Source organism: Xiphophorus hellerii, chromosome 9, assembly GCF_003331165.1.
Source record: "Xiphophorus hellerii strain 12219 chromosome 9, Xiphophorus_hellerii-4.1, whole genome shotgun sequence".
Taxonomy (NCBI): domain Eukaryota; kingdom Metazoa; phylum Chordata; class Actinopteri; order Cyprinodontiformes; family Poeciliidae; genus Xiphophorus; species Xiphophorus hellerii.
The window spans coordinates 11,377,451-11,394,939 of NC_045680.1; the positions used below are offsets into that span (position 1 = coordinate 11,377,451).

The window sequence follows — 17,489 nt, forward strand, 5'->3', positions numbered from 1 at the left end:
CCCATTAATACGTGGCACAGGCTCCTTCCTGCTTTAATAATCACATGGTGTTTATTTCTGCAGCTGTTTCAACAAAGCCCACCACAAACTACTGGGTCTGCCAACAAATCTGTTTAGTCTGCTGCGAGCTAATGCTCCTCACAACAAATGCCACAATAAAACTCCACCTCAAACACAAAGTGCAGGTTAGTTGCTGCTGCTTGTCCGCAGATCACATGCGGCTGCAGGGCGACGTGCCGCCATCTTATTTTATTGGCCGGTCCGCTCTGAGACTTGCCTTTCGTTCCCAGGAGCGTCGGCGGCTTCAGTTCAGACGCCGCATTCCCACCTGGAAGTCATCCTGCAAACATGCTGCCTTAACCACATTTGAGCATGACTGAGAGATAATCTGATTTCTGGATAAATAGCACAACATGGGGAACTGAAACAAAGATGTTGCAAAAGCATTTTTTCAGCTGAAGGGTAAACGTGAAACATTTCCTGATGCTCGTTTTCCTCCAAACGGTCAAGTCGTCGACCTGTTTCCCTCCTGTCCCGTCCTGCCTGCCTGCAGCTCGTTTCTCCTCGCCCTCTGCTCTGAATCTTCTCCTTCCAGGAAGTCTGCGGTCTGCTCGCCTGTGGAGAAACGAAGGAGATGTTTCCCCCCCATAAAAACACCACGTGAACAACTGCTCAGAGGGCCAAGCTCCCATTAATCCTGCTGTGACTGCCAAGGGCCCAAACTGTGCAGCGCAGTCATGTTAACAAGTCGCTGCGTCCGGCGATAACTGAGGGCTTGTTTTCTTTAAACAGAGGAAGCGCGCAGGTGTTTGTGGGATTAGATCATTTCACCAACTTTACATCCACAAGCCAGGAGTGTCTTGAGTTCAGCGCCGTGTTTTGGCGTTGCCGAATGTCAACATGCCGACATGTTCATGCTGCTCAGATTGAGCCGCAGGTTCAGTCTCTGCTTTCGCCACTTCCGTTCTCCCGTCCAGGGCTTTTCCACCTTCTACAGTTTAACTCGGTAAGTTAACAAAAGTACAAACTTGTGCATCTTTAAGTCTGTAAGGATTTAATAAAAAAAAAATAATAATAATAAAGTGGTTTAGTGCAAAAGTCTGGAGTCGTCGCTCATGGCTTTATAAGGTGCAAAAATAGAGAGGTTTTATTTTATTCAAAAGAGGGGGAAAAACAGACAAAAAGGTACATTTTAAGACTCGCCTCTCTTGACATTGACTCACTGTGGTTCAATGGTGTGTCAAAGTATTAGAAATGTCCCTGTATCCCTTTCAGACCAAAAGATGTGAACAGGTGTTTATTTGTTCTTGAATTTCTTTAGATCAGGGGATAATTGGTCAAATTTTGAGATCTTTCTACTTTCTTCTCAAGTTGTTGATTCCACATTGTGAAATACCTCTTGCAACTCTTTAAGTGAGGGTAATTATTTTTTTAAAAAAAGCTTCCTTCATTTGCTGCCTTATTGTGGAAGAAGTGGATCTCGCTGCAGCTGATTTAGCCTTTGGTAGATGGTTCACATTTTCCACAAACGTCCTCTGGTTTTTAAAATGCTGAGGAATAAACCAGGAGGCTCAAGGTTGCGGTCAGTGTTTGCAGCGTCCAACGCCTGAAGGATTACAGTTTGACAGTAAACGGCGGATCGCCGAGAGTCACCTCACAGCTCTCAGCCTCCACGGTGTTAGAGAGGAGCCGTCATCCTGTCAGAAACGCTGAAGAACATTTGTGCTGTTGTGGTCTTTAACTCCTCCGCCCTGAGCTGTGGTGTTTACACCGCCAGCGCTCACACCGAACCGAACAACTCGGGTTTCATATTCTGCAGCGGCCTTGTGCCGACAATCCAAACAGTCCTGCCCGTTTTCTCCAAGTGCTGATGATGAATGGACGGCGGCATGAATAGGCTCAGTGTTAACAGCACATGTTGGTGGAGCAATGTGCTGCACCATGCGCTGCCGTCACCTCCACCCGTTCAGTTTATGTCTCTGCTGCGCGTTTCCCAGAATGAACACGCCTTATTTTCCCCCAACAGGAGCTTCCCTGGAGAGCAGTCAGATGTTTCCAGCAGGTTTCTCCATCTGAAGGGGAAAAATGGGCCTTTTGCTGCTGCTGCTTCTTCCTCCAGCAGGTCTTCCCTCCAGCTGTTGGACACCAGAGTCCTACAGTCTGGGAAAGACTGGAGGCTGGCTCCGATATTTTCCAGGTCTGAAAAAGTTTGGAGGAAGAAAATTTGAGTATGAAAAGAAGTGTCCTTGTTTCTTCTTTTGTGTCCCTCTGTCTTTCCTTACCCCTGTTCTTCCTTCATTGTGTCTTTGCCTTCTTCTTTGTGTCCTACCTTCCCTGTGCCCTCATTTTCCTCCCTGCTTCCTCTTCATTCCGTCTTTCTTATTTTCCTTCCCTGCCTTCCTCCCTAATTGTTGCCAATAGATCTATATGTTACAGAAAAATACATTTTTACATAAAAAATATGCAAATATATGAAGGAGTTTGAAGGTCTAAACTTTCACTCTGCTGGTGGGTCATCTGTTATATTCTCTCAAAGCAGCTGTGAACAAGTGGAAGAATAAATTTCACTCCAAGCTTTGTAAACAGCTACTGCAAAAAAAGACAAGCTTGTCTTTTTTTTCTCTCTGTTAACCTCCTAAAGCCAACAATAATTCATATTCTCTCTGAATCAAACGCTAAGGTTTTTTGTAACAATATACAAAAAGCTGTTTGGTTTAGGGGTTTTTTTGTATTTCAGTGTCTGTACATAAAAACATTGGATTCAACAAAGTCACACTCAAAATGAAGTTTAATTTAACAAAAACACTCATCCAGAAAGTTACTGAAGAACCAAAAACATCTAAAACTCTGCAGACCTCACTTGCCTCAATAAAAGATTTGTTTGTGATTCAACAGAAAGGGTAGAGATCAATTTTAAAACCACTGCTGACCAAAACAAACACAGTAGCCCATCCTAAAACTTCCCATCTTGATCTTAAGACTCGTGCTAAGGTATTTAGCAGAAGCTAATGCTATTGCGCTAATCTCGATGCAAATTGTCCTTGAAAAACCAAAAACCCGGAGCACCAATTTAATTTTCACATTATTTACATGTTCTACTGCTCTAGATATTGTAGGTGATTTATGTTCATATCTTGTTCTCTATTGTCTTTTTTTAGTTCCTGTATGTTTCTTGGTTAAATAAAGTTATGGGGGAGAGAACGCGACGAGAAATGGAAGAGCATGACTATAATCGACCCAAATAATTGGAGAGTTCTTAATAGCCAATAACCCAAATGTCAACTAGAAGTTTACAAAACAGTCAAGTAAATTAGCGCTTAAGAATTTATCCAAAAAATGAACTTGAGGGATTATAAGCGTGCTAAACGTTTTCGAAGTTAGCAGAAGTGCTGAACGCAAAATTAGCTCCGCTGTCAGCTGAAGTGTGCCCACCACTGCATCTGGTTTAACACCAACAGCATTTCAGAAAACTAACGCCTCTCCGTTCAAAGTGGTGGTAATGCTTTGGTGCAGCAAGATCTGGACAACTTGCTGTAATTGATGGAACCATAAATTCTGTTTAGTAGCAGAAAATCCTGATGGGCAATGAATGTCCAGACTTCAGTAATGACCTTGGTATTAAAACTGCAGGGCAATGATCCAGAGCAAACCAGAAAGTCCACCTGGGAATGGATGAAAAACCCTAAATGGTTCTGGCTGCACCAATTCGAACAAACAAAGAATAAATAAAAAATGTAGTATTATTGAAATCCGTCCAAGGTGGCTAAATTAAAACATAGAGCCTAAAATCTCCTCACAACAAAAGGGTCATTCAGTTACAGAAACTGAGGATGGCTCAGTTATTATGTTTAGGGAGCTACTACTTTTTGGTCATAAGACCAACATGTTTCATATCTTTTTTTCCCTTAACGCTCATGTTCTGCTCACATTTGTCTGATAATTAAATGCCTTCGATGATCTGAAGCATCTGTGACAAAATAAAAGTAACTTTCATAAGACTTTACATCAAATGGAATTTTAATTTGAGACATTTCTGTAATTAAGCCGATTCCAGAGTGGTGACTTTCATCTCCACTGTAGCAGTTTTTTTTTGGTTTTTTTTGTCTACATGGTAAATGCTGGGAGGAATCCAATCTGGTCTCCACAGTTTCCACGCTGGAGAACCCAGAAGTCAGCCTGACTTCACACGGCTCTCCTCCCCCAGCTGAATGAGGAATTCAAGAAGCTTCAAGAAGCTAATTAATCAGCGAGGAGCTGCTCAGGGATCAAACACAGGGTTCACACTCGCCACTCGTCCTGCACAGCTGCTGCAGCTGACGGCTGCCAGAGACGACAGCCAGCCTTATATAACTCTTTTAAATGTTTTGACATCGGCCGCTTCTCCCTAGTTCAGGCTTGCCAAGTGAAGATGTGAGCAGTGAGCTCTGGGAGCCACTGGGACAGGGAGCTTCCCAGTGGCTCCCAGAGCGAGCACACAACCTGCGATGCAATAACATAAACTGTTTCCTGTCACACTTATTCACACGGTGCCTTGCAAAGGCGTTAAACTCCTTTTTCACATGTTCATTTAGTGGCAAGAGCCCAAAGCAGCCTGTTTTTAATGCGTTTTAAATGGTCCTGATCATGAATTCTGAGTAGGCCTTCAAGATGATCAATTATTCTTCAGGTGATGTTTCTGAAATGGTGAAAAATAGGCACTTTCTTTTTGTTTTTTACCCTGAAGTGTTACAGGAAACAGTGGCTCCAGCGGGTGTTGAATCAGGATGGTTGACGTGACGGACCAGAGAAATCGGGACTGGCAGGACATCAGGTGCTGACTGGAAACATCTGGGCTCCATCTTCCTGCTCTGTTTAAAACTTCTGACATGTAGAGTCGCTCTCACTCCTACAAAGGCTTGCCACTCTTTCAACTTGTGGCATGCATTTTATAAAAAAAAAAAAAAAAAAGATATTGAAAATCCTTTCCTTCCATTTTACAACTTTGTGTTTGTTTCCCGCATAAAATGCTGATGAAGCACATACAATTTTGTGGCTGAAGTGAGGAAAACATTCAGTGTTATAAAAACTTGTGCTAAAAATATCTTGTATTGTGAGGAGCGCTGAATCCACTGAATGCTACCTGCGTGTTTGTTTTCAGGGAAAGCAGAGCTTGCTTATGCTGTTGATCGTCAAATTAATAAACAGTTTAGATTTTATGAAGTTTTTGCTTCTGAATCAAGAAAGTTTTCAGGACAGCATCTGGGTTTCTGCAGGTTCCACCAACTGGAATTTAAGACTTTTTAAATCCATTAAGAATTAAATTTAAGACTTGCATCAGGACACAAATGTACAAAAGAAAATCACGAATTTTATGTAGTAGTAGTGCCAAGTTGTTGTTTTTTTTTTGTTTTTTTTTTGCACAAAACGAATGCAGCGTCGTACGGATTGGCAACAGAAGTGAGAGAATGGCAAAAGCAATTGGCGATAATTTACATTTACCAATAACAGTCATAAAAAGCCAGCTAGCTAGTTAGAAAAGATTTATTAGCAGCTAATTACAGCCTCAACCGCCTCGAGTCACAGAAGGTCACGAAGATGTCAAACGTCCTGACAGAAAAGTCTCACGAGAAAAATAAATTACATAGAATAAACACCAAATAGTCCTGCCACGACAAAATTTAAGAACTGTGATTAGGCCAACTTCACATTTTCTGGTTCAGTTATGACATTTTAATCACTCCTCAATTTTATTAATTCGGGTGCAGAATGCACACGCACGAGGGATATTTTTTAAAAATACAATGAAACAGAAAACAAAGCTGGGGTGTGTTTTATCTCTTCAAAATACTTCGTTGGTGGTTTTTATCTTTGTCTGCGATTAGAGGAAACATATCCCTGAGGCCAAAATCCACATTATTATGTTTTTTTTTTTAAAAAATGTGTCCACCAAGAACATCCAGAACTCCATCATGGACCACCAGCACATCACTCGCTGGTCCCACAGAGCTGCCAGGAAGTCTGCGAGACCTTGACCTGGTGGAAGCAGGTCGGGCTTTCTGGTGGGTCGATTTGTTTGCTTTAACCGAGCTGCTGACCCCACTTCCTTTCATCGACTCAATCGCCGCCATCACCGCATCCACAGACGGTGACTACATGCTCCGTCTGCCGGACCGCTCCGTCTCCTCGACAGCTGCTTACAACCAGTTCGTTGACAGATATCGGCTCCTCCCCACAGCCGCAGCATCACTTTTTCCTTGTAAGGAGATTTGTAGCTCTTCTTTGGGGCTTCAGGGGTGCAAATGTTTTTTTTTTTGTTTTTTTTTACACCGCAAACAGCAACGGTTAAAATGTGGTTTTATGGGTGTAAGAGGAACTCGTCTGTTCCTAAACAGGTCGTATACACCTTTTTTCATATCAAAACCACAAACTATGGGATTTTATGTAGTAAACGGAATTAAAAAAATACAAATGTAAAAATTGTGTTTAGTAATTTTAGTCACCTTTCTTTACTGATACCTCCAAATAGAATCCAGTGTCTACTACAAGCATTCACTCCACAAACTTGGCCTTTTGGAAGAGTTTTTAGAAGAAACCATAAGTAGGACCACTAGCAGTTTTTCCAAAAGTAATGCGAAAGATCTGCAACATACAGCAACCTGGCGAAACTAATTAAAAATATACACAAGTTTAACACAAATTATAATGACCCTAATTAATAGAATCAGATATTTGGTTGTCAGCATGCGTCTTTAGTTAGAGGCCTCTTCAGATTTGTTGCAAGACTGACTGCTACTGGAGATCCTCCCAGCCCACAGCATCATCCACAACTGTGTGGCTTTGAACAGAGGCAGATGCTCCACAGATCTGCAGCTAATCCCAGCCATGGATTTATGGAGATGTACGGGAAGTGAAGGTGAGGGCGGACATCAGTTCATGTAGGATGGAAAGGGGTGAGAGTTGGAAGCATGACTTAAGACTCTGTGTTGTTTGCATGATCACACCTCCAGGAATGCAGCAGGAAGCTGTGGGCTCTATGTGTGGGATGTTCTGAGTGGCAGGGATGATAGATTAGAGATTGAAACTCAAACTGGGAGCTGGAGTGACCCGCTGCGCTCTGCATCAGGTCTTTGTTCCTGAATGGCCAATTCCAAGAGATCCGGAAACAAAAAGCTTGTTAAACCGCCTGCCGTGACAAGAGTGTGCAGGAATGTGGAGAGGAGAAATTGATTAGACCTAAATATGTCTGGCCAGAAACTCACATGGGTTTGTTCCGTGATGGGAGCCGACAAGCAGCAAATCACATTTTTAGATGTTTTTTCTTTGCAGTCCAATATATGATGCATAAAAGAGCTGCCGGTGTCGTCGTTTCCTATAACATTTCCAAACCACTTTTGCTCAGGAAGCTTTGTTTAACCAACTGACCGAACCCAGAGCCGGGGAAACCAGCCTCTTGAGACGATAAACTTTATCCTGTGTCAAAACCCAACCCCCCCCCCCCCCCCCAAAAACCACAATGAAATAAAATAAATTCCTCTGCAATGAGGAGTAATTTTACAACATGGAGGGTTGGAACTGAACATTTCATTTCATTGCTGATTGATTTTTTAGGAAACATGTCCATCACAGGAAAAGGAAAACAGTTTTCCAGTCGCTCTGAATAGTTTCAGGTATTTACAAGATTTTGCCTTTAATGAGTTTTACATTGAAACTGATAAGAAAATAGAAACATGGTAGATCACAATTTTAAACTGGTATTCTTAAACCAGATGATGGTGCTGTGCAAAAGGAGCCATGTTTTATATCAAACTATTGTTAAAGTATTCTTCTTGAGAAACAATTGACCAGATCAATATAAATGTAGGTCTGCTGATGTTGTATCAACCTTCCAGACCCCTCAGGTCTTCTGGTTCTGCTCTGCATCCCCAGAACCAGAACCAAACAAGGAGAAGCAGCATTCAGCTTCTATGCACCACAAATCTGGAACAAACTTCCAAAAAATTGTAAAACAGCTGCAACACTGACTTCCTTTAAATCTCGACTAAAAACCCACCTGTTTAGTTGTATTTGAAACGTAATCAATTATAAATGATGGCACTTGACGTAATGTAATGTTTTGATTGTTGATTCTATGTTGCATGACTTTGTTTTTGTTTTGCCTCGCTGCTGAAATGTGCTATACAAATAAAATTTGATTGATTGATAGGTCAAAATCAACCTTTTAGAGTCAATATGTTGTCATTTAGGTTCAGAGTAATCAACCGGGCCAGACTTTAACACAGCAGCCCAGGGCTCCAAAGGTTTCCTTCTATTGTCATGGTTAGTAGATATCTACTCATTGGTGCATCCACATCTGCTTTTAATCACCTTATTTTGAAAACACTTGCCGTAATCAACCAAGTTTTAATAAAGACCGAGATAAATCCTGTTTTTATTGACGAGAATACATTCAACATTTTTTCAGTTTTCATCAATTTAGCTCTAAATAATAAGCTAACCGGATGACTTTCATTTAACAAGGTCTAGTTTATTGTTGAGCAGATTAAAAAAACTGCATTTAGCTGATTTTAATTTTAAAAAAATTATATTTTTTCTGGTCCATGATAACTTTTGAACTCATGATTTTGGCTCAAGTGACAAAAAGATTGGACATCCCTGATGTAAACACACTGAACAGACCAACACTACAAAGTCTTTCATCTTCACTCTGCACTCATCGCAGTCCATTCTGTGCAATATTTATATAAATAATAAGTCTGGTCACACTCTTCTCATATTCTGCAATTCAAATTTAGATTTTATCTGTAGGTGATTCATTAATATTCAGTTTATGTTGTGTTTAAATATTTTTAAACTATATATACTGGGGTATATTTTAATTACTGAGCTGCTGTACTACTATTCCATTGCATTTTTCAGTTGGATATGTGAGGATTAGGTTATGAAGGCGACTCCTCGGCTCCCAGTACTCCCAGTACTCAGCGCTAACGTTCTTACAGAAACATCGCCTCAGCTGTAAAAGTAAATCCAGATCAAATGTATGACATTAGAGAAACTCCCTCAGGGCATGGATGGTGAAATAAACACCCACTCTCTTCAATTTTCATTTTTTCTTTATTGAACAGAACAGAAAAAAAAATATACAAAATGAGAACGTGATATATTCTTTGAGTAGCCAATGAGCAGCCAGAACACGAAGTAAACGTGTAGAAGAAGTGAAGAAAGGATGTGGCTGGATATGAAGACACACACACACAGAGGGGAGCTAAGCGTTGCTATCTGAAGTCTTCTTGTGTCTGACGAGAGAAAAACAGAGATAATGAAAATTAAAAAAAAAAAATCAATAAACCTCCTAGAACAGAACTGGGAACGTTATTTTGAAAATTGCTGCAATTTGCTGAAAACATTTTCTTATTTTTGCTGTTGGCCAAAAGAGAAGAATGATCACCTTTTGGATCAGGCAGTGGTCAGGACGCCATGACTGAACATGTTCTGTGCATTTAACCTGGACCTTATTAAACCTTCAGCCGCCCTCAGATCTGTTTGCACCATCCAATCCAAACCCATGAGGTCAGCCGGCTATCCTCCCTGCGCCCATTAATCCGCCACAGCGCTTCAGCCTCGTGGAGAGACGATACGGTAAGGACCGAGGACCTAATTTGGTCATTGACACCTCATCGGTCTCGCCACATGCAGCCGTTCACCCCGATAGAGGGAGACGGGCAGCGGACTGTCCAACACAAACACATCAAGCAGCCAGGAATCCTTATGGCGCTTGAAGACAGATGAGTTCATGAGAAGGTTTCTGAAGGATGAGGAGTTCATGTTCACCGTATTGAGCTTCAGACAGCCTTGATTCCTGTAGCTTTGTCAATATTTGACCAATGTCGAAAAAACATAATTTTGCAAATTGCTGCGTGTCCATTAAATAAGAAACACATTTAAAATCCCAACCCTAATTCCACCCTCGCCTCTTATCCTTTTTCTAGCCATCCTGTGTGCAACACAAGGTTCAAATGTTAAGCTAACCTGTTTTGATAGCAGTTTTCCTAACAAACTAATAATAGATTTCAGTTATTTTTGCTTTTTTTTTTTTAACCACAGGTGCCAGTAAATGTGGAAACTTTTTTTGGCCAACAGGAGAAGCAAAAACTGCAAGAAAAACATTCACAAGGCTCACGTGAACATACCATTCCTGTGGAAACATTTCTACTCGTCGATGTACTCGAAAGGCTCGGGAGGCTCAGGCTCCTGCTCTTCCTCTTCTATTTTGGGTCCATGAGCTGAGACGGGTTCCACCAGCTCCTCTTCCTCCTCGCTGGTGTCCTTCAGGATGATGATCCCCCCGGTGTGAAGCTGGTCAGAGAAGGATAAGAGCAATCAGTAACGCAGCAGGCTAACAGGTTAAATACTGAGTGATATTTTAAATCATCAGAGCCTCAGAAAGATGGTGGCTTGAAGCCAGCTCGATATGAACAAAATCGAAAAAGTCAAGCAAGAAAAAAATAATCTCCACCAAATTAAACAGGAAATCTCTTAATAAATGCTGTTACATTCAACAGATTTCAAGATAAGTCTGTAAAACCTCTCCACTTCCTAAACCCGACCGTTAAATCAAAAACAAACCCTTAAAAGGAAGGCCGCACAACTGAACTTCAGACAAGTGCAGACAACCTTTTGGCGCTTGACGCAGCGCTGCGTATAGCGCAATACTCTGAAGCTTTCTCTGCTGGACACAAGAATCAAACAGAGCTTCCTCTTTATGAGACTGGGGTGAGCTCCTATTGGGTGACTGCACGCTGTTCCTGCTATTTACTGCAGAGATGTCAACATTTACAGCAGGAACGCCGGATTCTGCTTTATAGCCACGGAGAGGAAGTTTCTAGACTTTTAGATACGAGTCAAAAGCTTAAGAACCCAACAAACCTAGCAGTTTGTTTTGGAGGACATGTCCTGTCTGAAATGTTTTAGGTAAGAAAATTATATGGGAAGCATGTCATTATTAAAGTGAAGAATTGTTTAGATGTTTCTACACATGAACATGGAGGCTGTGGTTACCGGTTTGAAAGGCTGGTAGCGGCAGGACTCCGGCATCATCAGGACCTTGAGCTGCGCCGGCATCACTCTGGCCGGGTTCTCCAACAGCTGGAAGTTTGGCTCCACCTCTTTCTTCTTCTCTTTTTCCTTCTCCTCATCCTTCTTCTCCTTTTCCTTCTCGCCCTCCTGGACTTCCTGTAACGGGAAAAATAAACAGAAAAATGGACTGACTTATTTCTCACGTAAATGCCTGGAGAGAGTAATGATATCCCTTGAGCTTTTCTAAATCACATTGCAACCACAAATTAAAAGGTTTTTGGGGGATTTTATGTGACAGACAAAAACAAAGTAATGAAAGGAATCCATCGTCTCAAATTAGAAGGTTAATTTGCAAACCTACCAAGACATGGCTACCATTCTTACCATGGAAACATGGCCATCAAGAAAAATTTATTTCTGCACTAAATTTGCCAATTTTTATCACAGATGAAAATCATAGATAATTTGATCCAGAGAAATCATATATATTTCCTCGATTTTTGTTTTTTCTGGTGGATATTTTCACCATGGCCACCATGGTTGTAATAGAGAACAGAGAAAATCGTTTGGTTTACTAACCACCAATTCATTTAACAATGCTAAATGGCTAAACACAAAAAAATGACCAGATGCTAAAGTTAAACAACCACAAAAAATTCGTGCGAACTAATGCTAAACATTAAGACAACTTTCAGTTTGTGTCACACATCTTCGTCTCCTTCCAGTTGACAACTGATGTGAGATTTGTAAAAAGCAAAGTCATCAGTGGGCGTCTTATCTTGTGACATTTCATTACTTTAAAGTTGCATGAATAAGATGATCATTGTGGAAAACATACAATGTGACAAAGTTCATTCAATTAAAAATGGGTAACATTTTATGCTATTAAAAGGTCTAAGAGGCTCAGAAATGTCAGCCATCTTGAAAAATGGCCCCATGTGAAGTTAAAACTTGAACTCCGAAATTCAAGTTCAAATCCAGTCAAAGACCTAAACTCATAATTACTTTGTAGTTATTTTCCGTTCCAAGTTGATCTATGGCATAAAAACCAACAAATACATGACATTTCTGGTTGTAACTTGCCAAAACGTGCAACAGTTTGGGTGGGATGAAAACTTTTATGAGCAGAAAGGTCTCTGTTACATTCAGCCCAGCAGGAATTAAAAACCTCAGGAGGTTAACGGCCCAGACATTTGCAGGCTCGTCTCTCAGCCCCGTAGCCGAGATTCGGCGTGGCAAAGCGAATCAAACATGCAGCACACACCCAAAGAAAACCCCGGAGTAAGTCTCTACCGGTTCTGGTCCATCTCAAAGATCAAGAAAGGCAGAAGAGAAATGAAGCGAGGTGTGTGTTCAGAGTCGGACTCAGAGAGCTTAAGTGGCTGAAGAATGAATGTGTGCTTCAAATACTCCAATAAAAGACCATTTAACAGTTATTTTTATTAGAATACCAGAGGCATTCAGTAAAGGGTGTAATAAAGTTTTCCCATTAGCCAATAAAAACACAGAATACATTTGAACATTTAGTGTGAACCTCCCACAGGGGTAGAAATCTCCCAAAATGTTACAACATCAAAAGTATCCTATAAAACGTAAATGCAATTAGGTTTATTTACATCATGTTTAACCCAAACTGCAATAAAAGAATCCCTCTTTTAAAACCACAGCGATATAAACGCAGGACCAGTGAAAACGAAGGTGCTTATGGAGGCTTCCACTCACCACTTCCATCTTCTCCTCCTCCTTTTCCTTCTTCTCCTTCTCCTTCTTCTTGGCTTTGGCTGTGATGGAGAGCACAGCGGTGGAAACCTGCCACGCAAACAGATGGAGACATTTCCACGAGGTAAGACAACACCACAGACAGTTCAGACCTTCTACAAAAATTGCTTTAAAAGCACAAAAGCTAGCCGACCACAAAATAAACATCTGCCGCTACGTTCTCCACTACGTTCGGAGCAACCGAGAAGAAACAGGCCAGAAGATGTTAGGCAAATAAACACTATGGGGGAAGGAAATGATGAGTTCTGCCAGTGGGTGTGTGAAATCATTAACAAATCAATATGAAGCGAGATCGTTTTTCCCGGAGTAAAAATTTCAGAAATGCGCCGTGGCGCCTTCGTTCTCACCTTCTCCTTCTCCTTCTCCTTGGGAACCTCCAGAGCCGGCGGGTAGGCGAAGGTGGAGGGCTTACAGTTGGAGCGGTACTGCACCTTCGGCATCTGAACAGAGGAAGCAGCAAAGATGACTTTTTAAGCAATAACAAGATTTTTATATCCTATAACAAATGTAGCATATCCGACTACTATGAAATTCTTGTTTTGTTTTTTTTATTAGTATTTTTATTTCCAAAACATGCCTTGGTGTTTGGAAACCTTTGTTGCCAGGCAGGCTAAGACGCTTCCTGCAGGAGGTCATTAGGATTGAAGACATATCAGGAGGAACTCTGGTCCGTTCCCCTTTACGTTTCTTTGCTGCTGCTTAAAAACCTGAAGCTTCACCGCAAACCAAAGATTTTCTGCAGGACTGAGATCTGGACACTGTCTGAGCCACTCTGTGACCTGCTATGATATGCTTCTTCTCCATCCACTGTTTTAAGTTACTCTTTACATCCAAGACCAATCTTGAGCAATCTAGCGGAGTGACAGTTCTCACCCAAGATATTAAGTGGTGAAGTCGTTCAGACTGAGCAGAGTTACAACCCTAGACCTCAAAAACCTCCCAACTGTCAAGTCAGAATCAATGGGTTCTGTGCCGTTACCTAGCAACCCTACTCAAGTTCAGTCCTGTTACCTAGCAACCCAAGGAGCTCTAGAACATTTGGTCAACAGGTACAATGTCTGCTGGAAAAGTGTTTTGAAATCTCATTATCTAAGAATGATTTTGTGTAAGCAAATGTAATGGACCTGTTCTGTACAGTCCGTTGAACGATTCTAACCTGCCTAAAGAACAGTAGGTACACTGAAATTTAAATTGTTAAATAAATGGTTTTACTTAAAATCAAAAAGGAACAACCATACTAATGCAACAATAATATATTGGTTATTGTACTATGACATTTTAAAATTCATTTAGTGTTATTCTGATCTATTTATTGAGCAGGGATCTAAAATTTCAGTTGTTCTCCTGTGTTTAGATGCATCCCTGGTCAAATGATTGAATGATCTCAGTACGAGTCCTACTAATGACTTAATCATTTAATTCAGATGAGGTGAAGCAGACAGACAGCTAAAAGTCCCAGAGGAATGGAGTTTGAGACCCCAGATATGCCATAATTACTTATAATTAGTAATTAGTCAGGCTATCTGGTCTGGTACAGCCTGCAGTCAGCTGCTCATCTAGAGGCTTAAATCAAGGTTGCTGCATTAGAAACTCAAAGTGTCAGAAATGCACCAAGTCACCGTGTAGTTCTGTTGAGCTTTGACATAAACAGGTCATATTCAAAGATACGTACGCTTTCAAACTGGTTTTCTCATATTATAATCAAAAACAAACGCTAAAAAAACCCAAAACAATCTTTCTTTCAATTATTATAGCGAGTGTTGACAGGCATATTGTATACAGATTTCTAACCTGGCTTGGCCACCTGATTATTTTTTTAAATCAAATATTTCTTACTAATGCAATGACTAAAATGAAAGAAATTATAAAAAGTGTATATTGAAATGTAATATTTCAAATTACCTTTTAAAAAAATATTTTTCTATCGTTCATAACTTTGCTCAAAAAGACATCAGATCCACTAAAACACTTCAAAATTAGTGAGAATGAAGGAGTACAGTGTATGGCAAAGAATGACAATAACAGCATTCAGAGGAAAGAAATTTGAAGAAATATATAGATGCAAAAAAGTTTTTCTGGAAAGCATTATTTTAAGTGACCAAAGACCCAGGGATTTGATTTAGAAACTAATTTACAAAAAAATCACATTTAAATAAAGATTAAAAATGAAATGCCCAATTTATGAAAAAACAAAGTGACATAAGAGGGATTTAAACTTTGGAGAATTAATATTCGTTTCGTAATTAATAATGGCAAAGTCATCCAAAGGACTGAGGTGAAGCAAAAATGAAGAGTTAAATCCATTTCTAACCAACTTTCTGTGACAATAGCTTAAACCTCAGTTATTCATTTCTTCTAACAGCAGCAGACTTTATCTTCTGTGAAACTGAACCAGGGTTCTGTCATGAAGCTGCAGCTGCTTCTGTTTAGTGTAAACCTCCAGATTAAGACCAGTTCACTAAAGCTAGATGATTTAAGCGACTCCAACAGCAGCGTTCTGCTGCAGTATGTGGAACCAGCAGGTTTTACTCCATCTCTGATGAAGTAAAACAAATCAATAACAAATCGATAACTTCATTTGTTATCGAATCAAAGAAATGATTCGATAACAAATGAAGTTATTTTTCAGTCTACTTGTGAGAGGTTTGTGCTTTGTGATTCAACCAAAACTATGCAGCAAGTTGATCTGACAGCCCAAACCTCCCGGCGTTCCTACATTCTTTCTGTATTATTTAAAGCAGATTCTCGTTCATATGCAGCTCATAAAGTGCCCTGGATATCAGGTGCTCTTGATTGGAGAAGCAAAGAGGAGATAAAGCCTATTTAATGTCAGCTTAAAGCTGCAGGATGTCACACTGATCCGTTGGCACCGCTGTTCGAATGGCTGGAGGCCAGAACAGGCCCACAGAGAGGACCGCCATAGACGTTCTGCACTAAATGCACAACGGGAAACAAAATCACCGATAAAATGTTGTCAAAAGTGATTTTAAAAATAATTTTTACACCTTTAGATTGGTCACATTCTGTCAGGCTGTAACCAAAAACATCAACATAAAGCAATGCATAATTGTTAAGAGGGAAGGAAATGATGCATAACTTTTTACATTAAAAAAAAAAATGAAAAAATGAAAATGTGGTGAGCTTTGGTCCCTTCACTTCGATGCCCATCAAATTAAATCGTATGAACTAGGCGCCTTTAGAAATCGGCATAATATTAATATCCACCAAAAGTCCAGAAATTTAGACAATGGATTTTGATGAGGCTCACTGGTCAGACTAAAAGTAGTTTTTGATGATAACGTAAAAAGCCAGAATTAATTTTTTTTTGCATTTAGCCCACATTTCTGCATTAAATGTGTGTTTATTGGTCTAATGTTATATTCTAATCTTATATGTCTTGTTTTCATTTGGTGGAAGCAGAAAGTCGTCATATTTAACAGTAATAAAGACTTAAAACATCAGTCTGTGTTTAATTCATCTATAAATTGTTTCACTTTATAAATTGAGTTAAATAAATTTCAATAATATTTTAATTTAGTAAATGGGTTTGTATATGTACTAATTAGATACCCCATAGATTATATTTAGGGACATCAGAGTTAAGGGGCTGACAAGAAATGTGTCACAGTTTTGAAAATCTGTTAAGAAAAAGTTAGTAATTTTTAACTATTTTGTGTTGGTCTATAGCAAAATATCTGAATAAATCATTTTGAATATTTTTCATTTGTATTCAGTTTTTGCTGATCTGCAAGCAGAACAGTAAGTCAGCCAGCGGTCAGAGGCAGCGGTCGCTGTTTCAGTACCTTCAGATCCTTGTTGAGGCCGATGATGGCTGTCGGTGTGAAGGCCAACGACAGGAAGTGAGACAGAGGGAACCAGAACCAGAACTGAGTGAAGACCAGCAGGCCGACGACCGAAGGCATGTGAGTGTGGCCGGTCCTGGACTGGAGAGAGATGCTCACGTTGCGTCCACCTGGACAATGGAAGACGAGAGACGTTTCAGGCTGAGCAGAGACACAAGTTAATATGACTGAGAATGGAATAAAATATCAGGTTGATTATGTGGAAAAGAATGACGTGAAGGTCTGTGAGAGATAGTCCAACATATCAATGTAATAAAGTCCATATAACGGAAGGATTCTTGTGAAGGTCACTTAAGCCACTTTATAACCACATTATCTTTATGCTGATGACTTTTCTCCATTTGAAAAACAATCTGTGCCCAAAGTTTTACTTCTGATTACTTTAGATGTCGCCCCAATATTTCCACATAATGTTCTCATAATGTGCTTTCATAGTTCAGTATGTAAACTTCTGATTTTGAAGATATTAATAAATAAATCTTTGACATTCTTTCATTATTGTGGGATTTATCTAATGGAAATAATTTTGGAGATTCTAACTGATCAAAAACAAGAGAAATTTAGTCTTATTTGACTTCAGAAGTAGAAAAAAAGGTGCATGTGTGTCTTTTTATTCGGTGCACGTAAACTTCTGGTTTGAACTGGATATTGAGACTGACAGTCGGTGACCAAAAAAGTTCAACTTTTAAAACAGCTGTCATCCGTCCTGAACCATTTTATACCAGTCGTGCTCTAAATGATGAGATGAGGGACTGTGAGGTTAACAAGGGCTCATTCCAGGATGTTCACCACCCA

The 17,489-nt window shown here is 40.1% G+C and overlaps 1 protein-coding gene across 2 annotated transcripts in view; it reads right to left on the bottom strand.

Annotated features, from left to right (window-relative positions):
• Positions 1-9,071: 9,071 nt before the first annotated feature.
• psmd1 (proteasome 26S subunit, non-ATPase 1) overlaps positions 9,072-17,489 on the bottom strand; it is a 40,165-nt gene continuing 31,747 nt past the window's right edge. For both annotated transcript variants that reach the window (XM_032572275.1, XM_032572274.1), the window contains exons 20-25: positions 16,635-16,804; positions 13,179-13,271; positions 12,775-12,861; positions 11,035-11,208; positions 10,167-10,332; positions 9,072-9,272 (exon numbers count right to left, since the gene is read on the bottom strand). In XM_032572275.1, the coding sequence (XP_032428166.1) occupies positions 10,186-10,332; positions 11,035-11,208; positions 12,775-12,861; positions 13,179-13,271; positions 16,635-16,804 (671 nt within the window). In that variant the 3' untranslated portion in view covers positions 9,072-9,272; positions 10,167-10,185. The remainder of the gene's footprint in view (positions 9,273-10,166; positions 10,333-11,034; positions 11,209-12,774; positions 12,862-13,178; positions 13,272-16,634; positions 16,805-17,489) is intronic.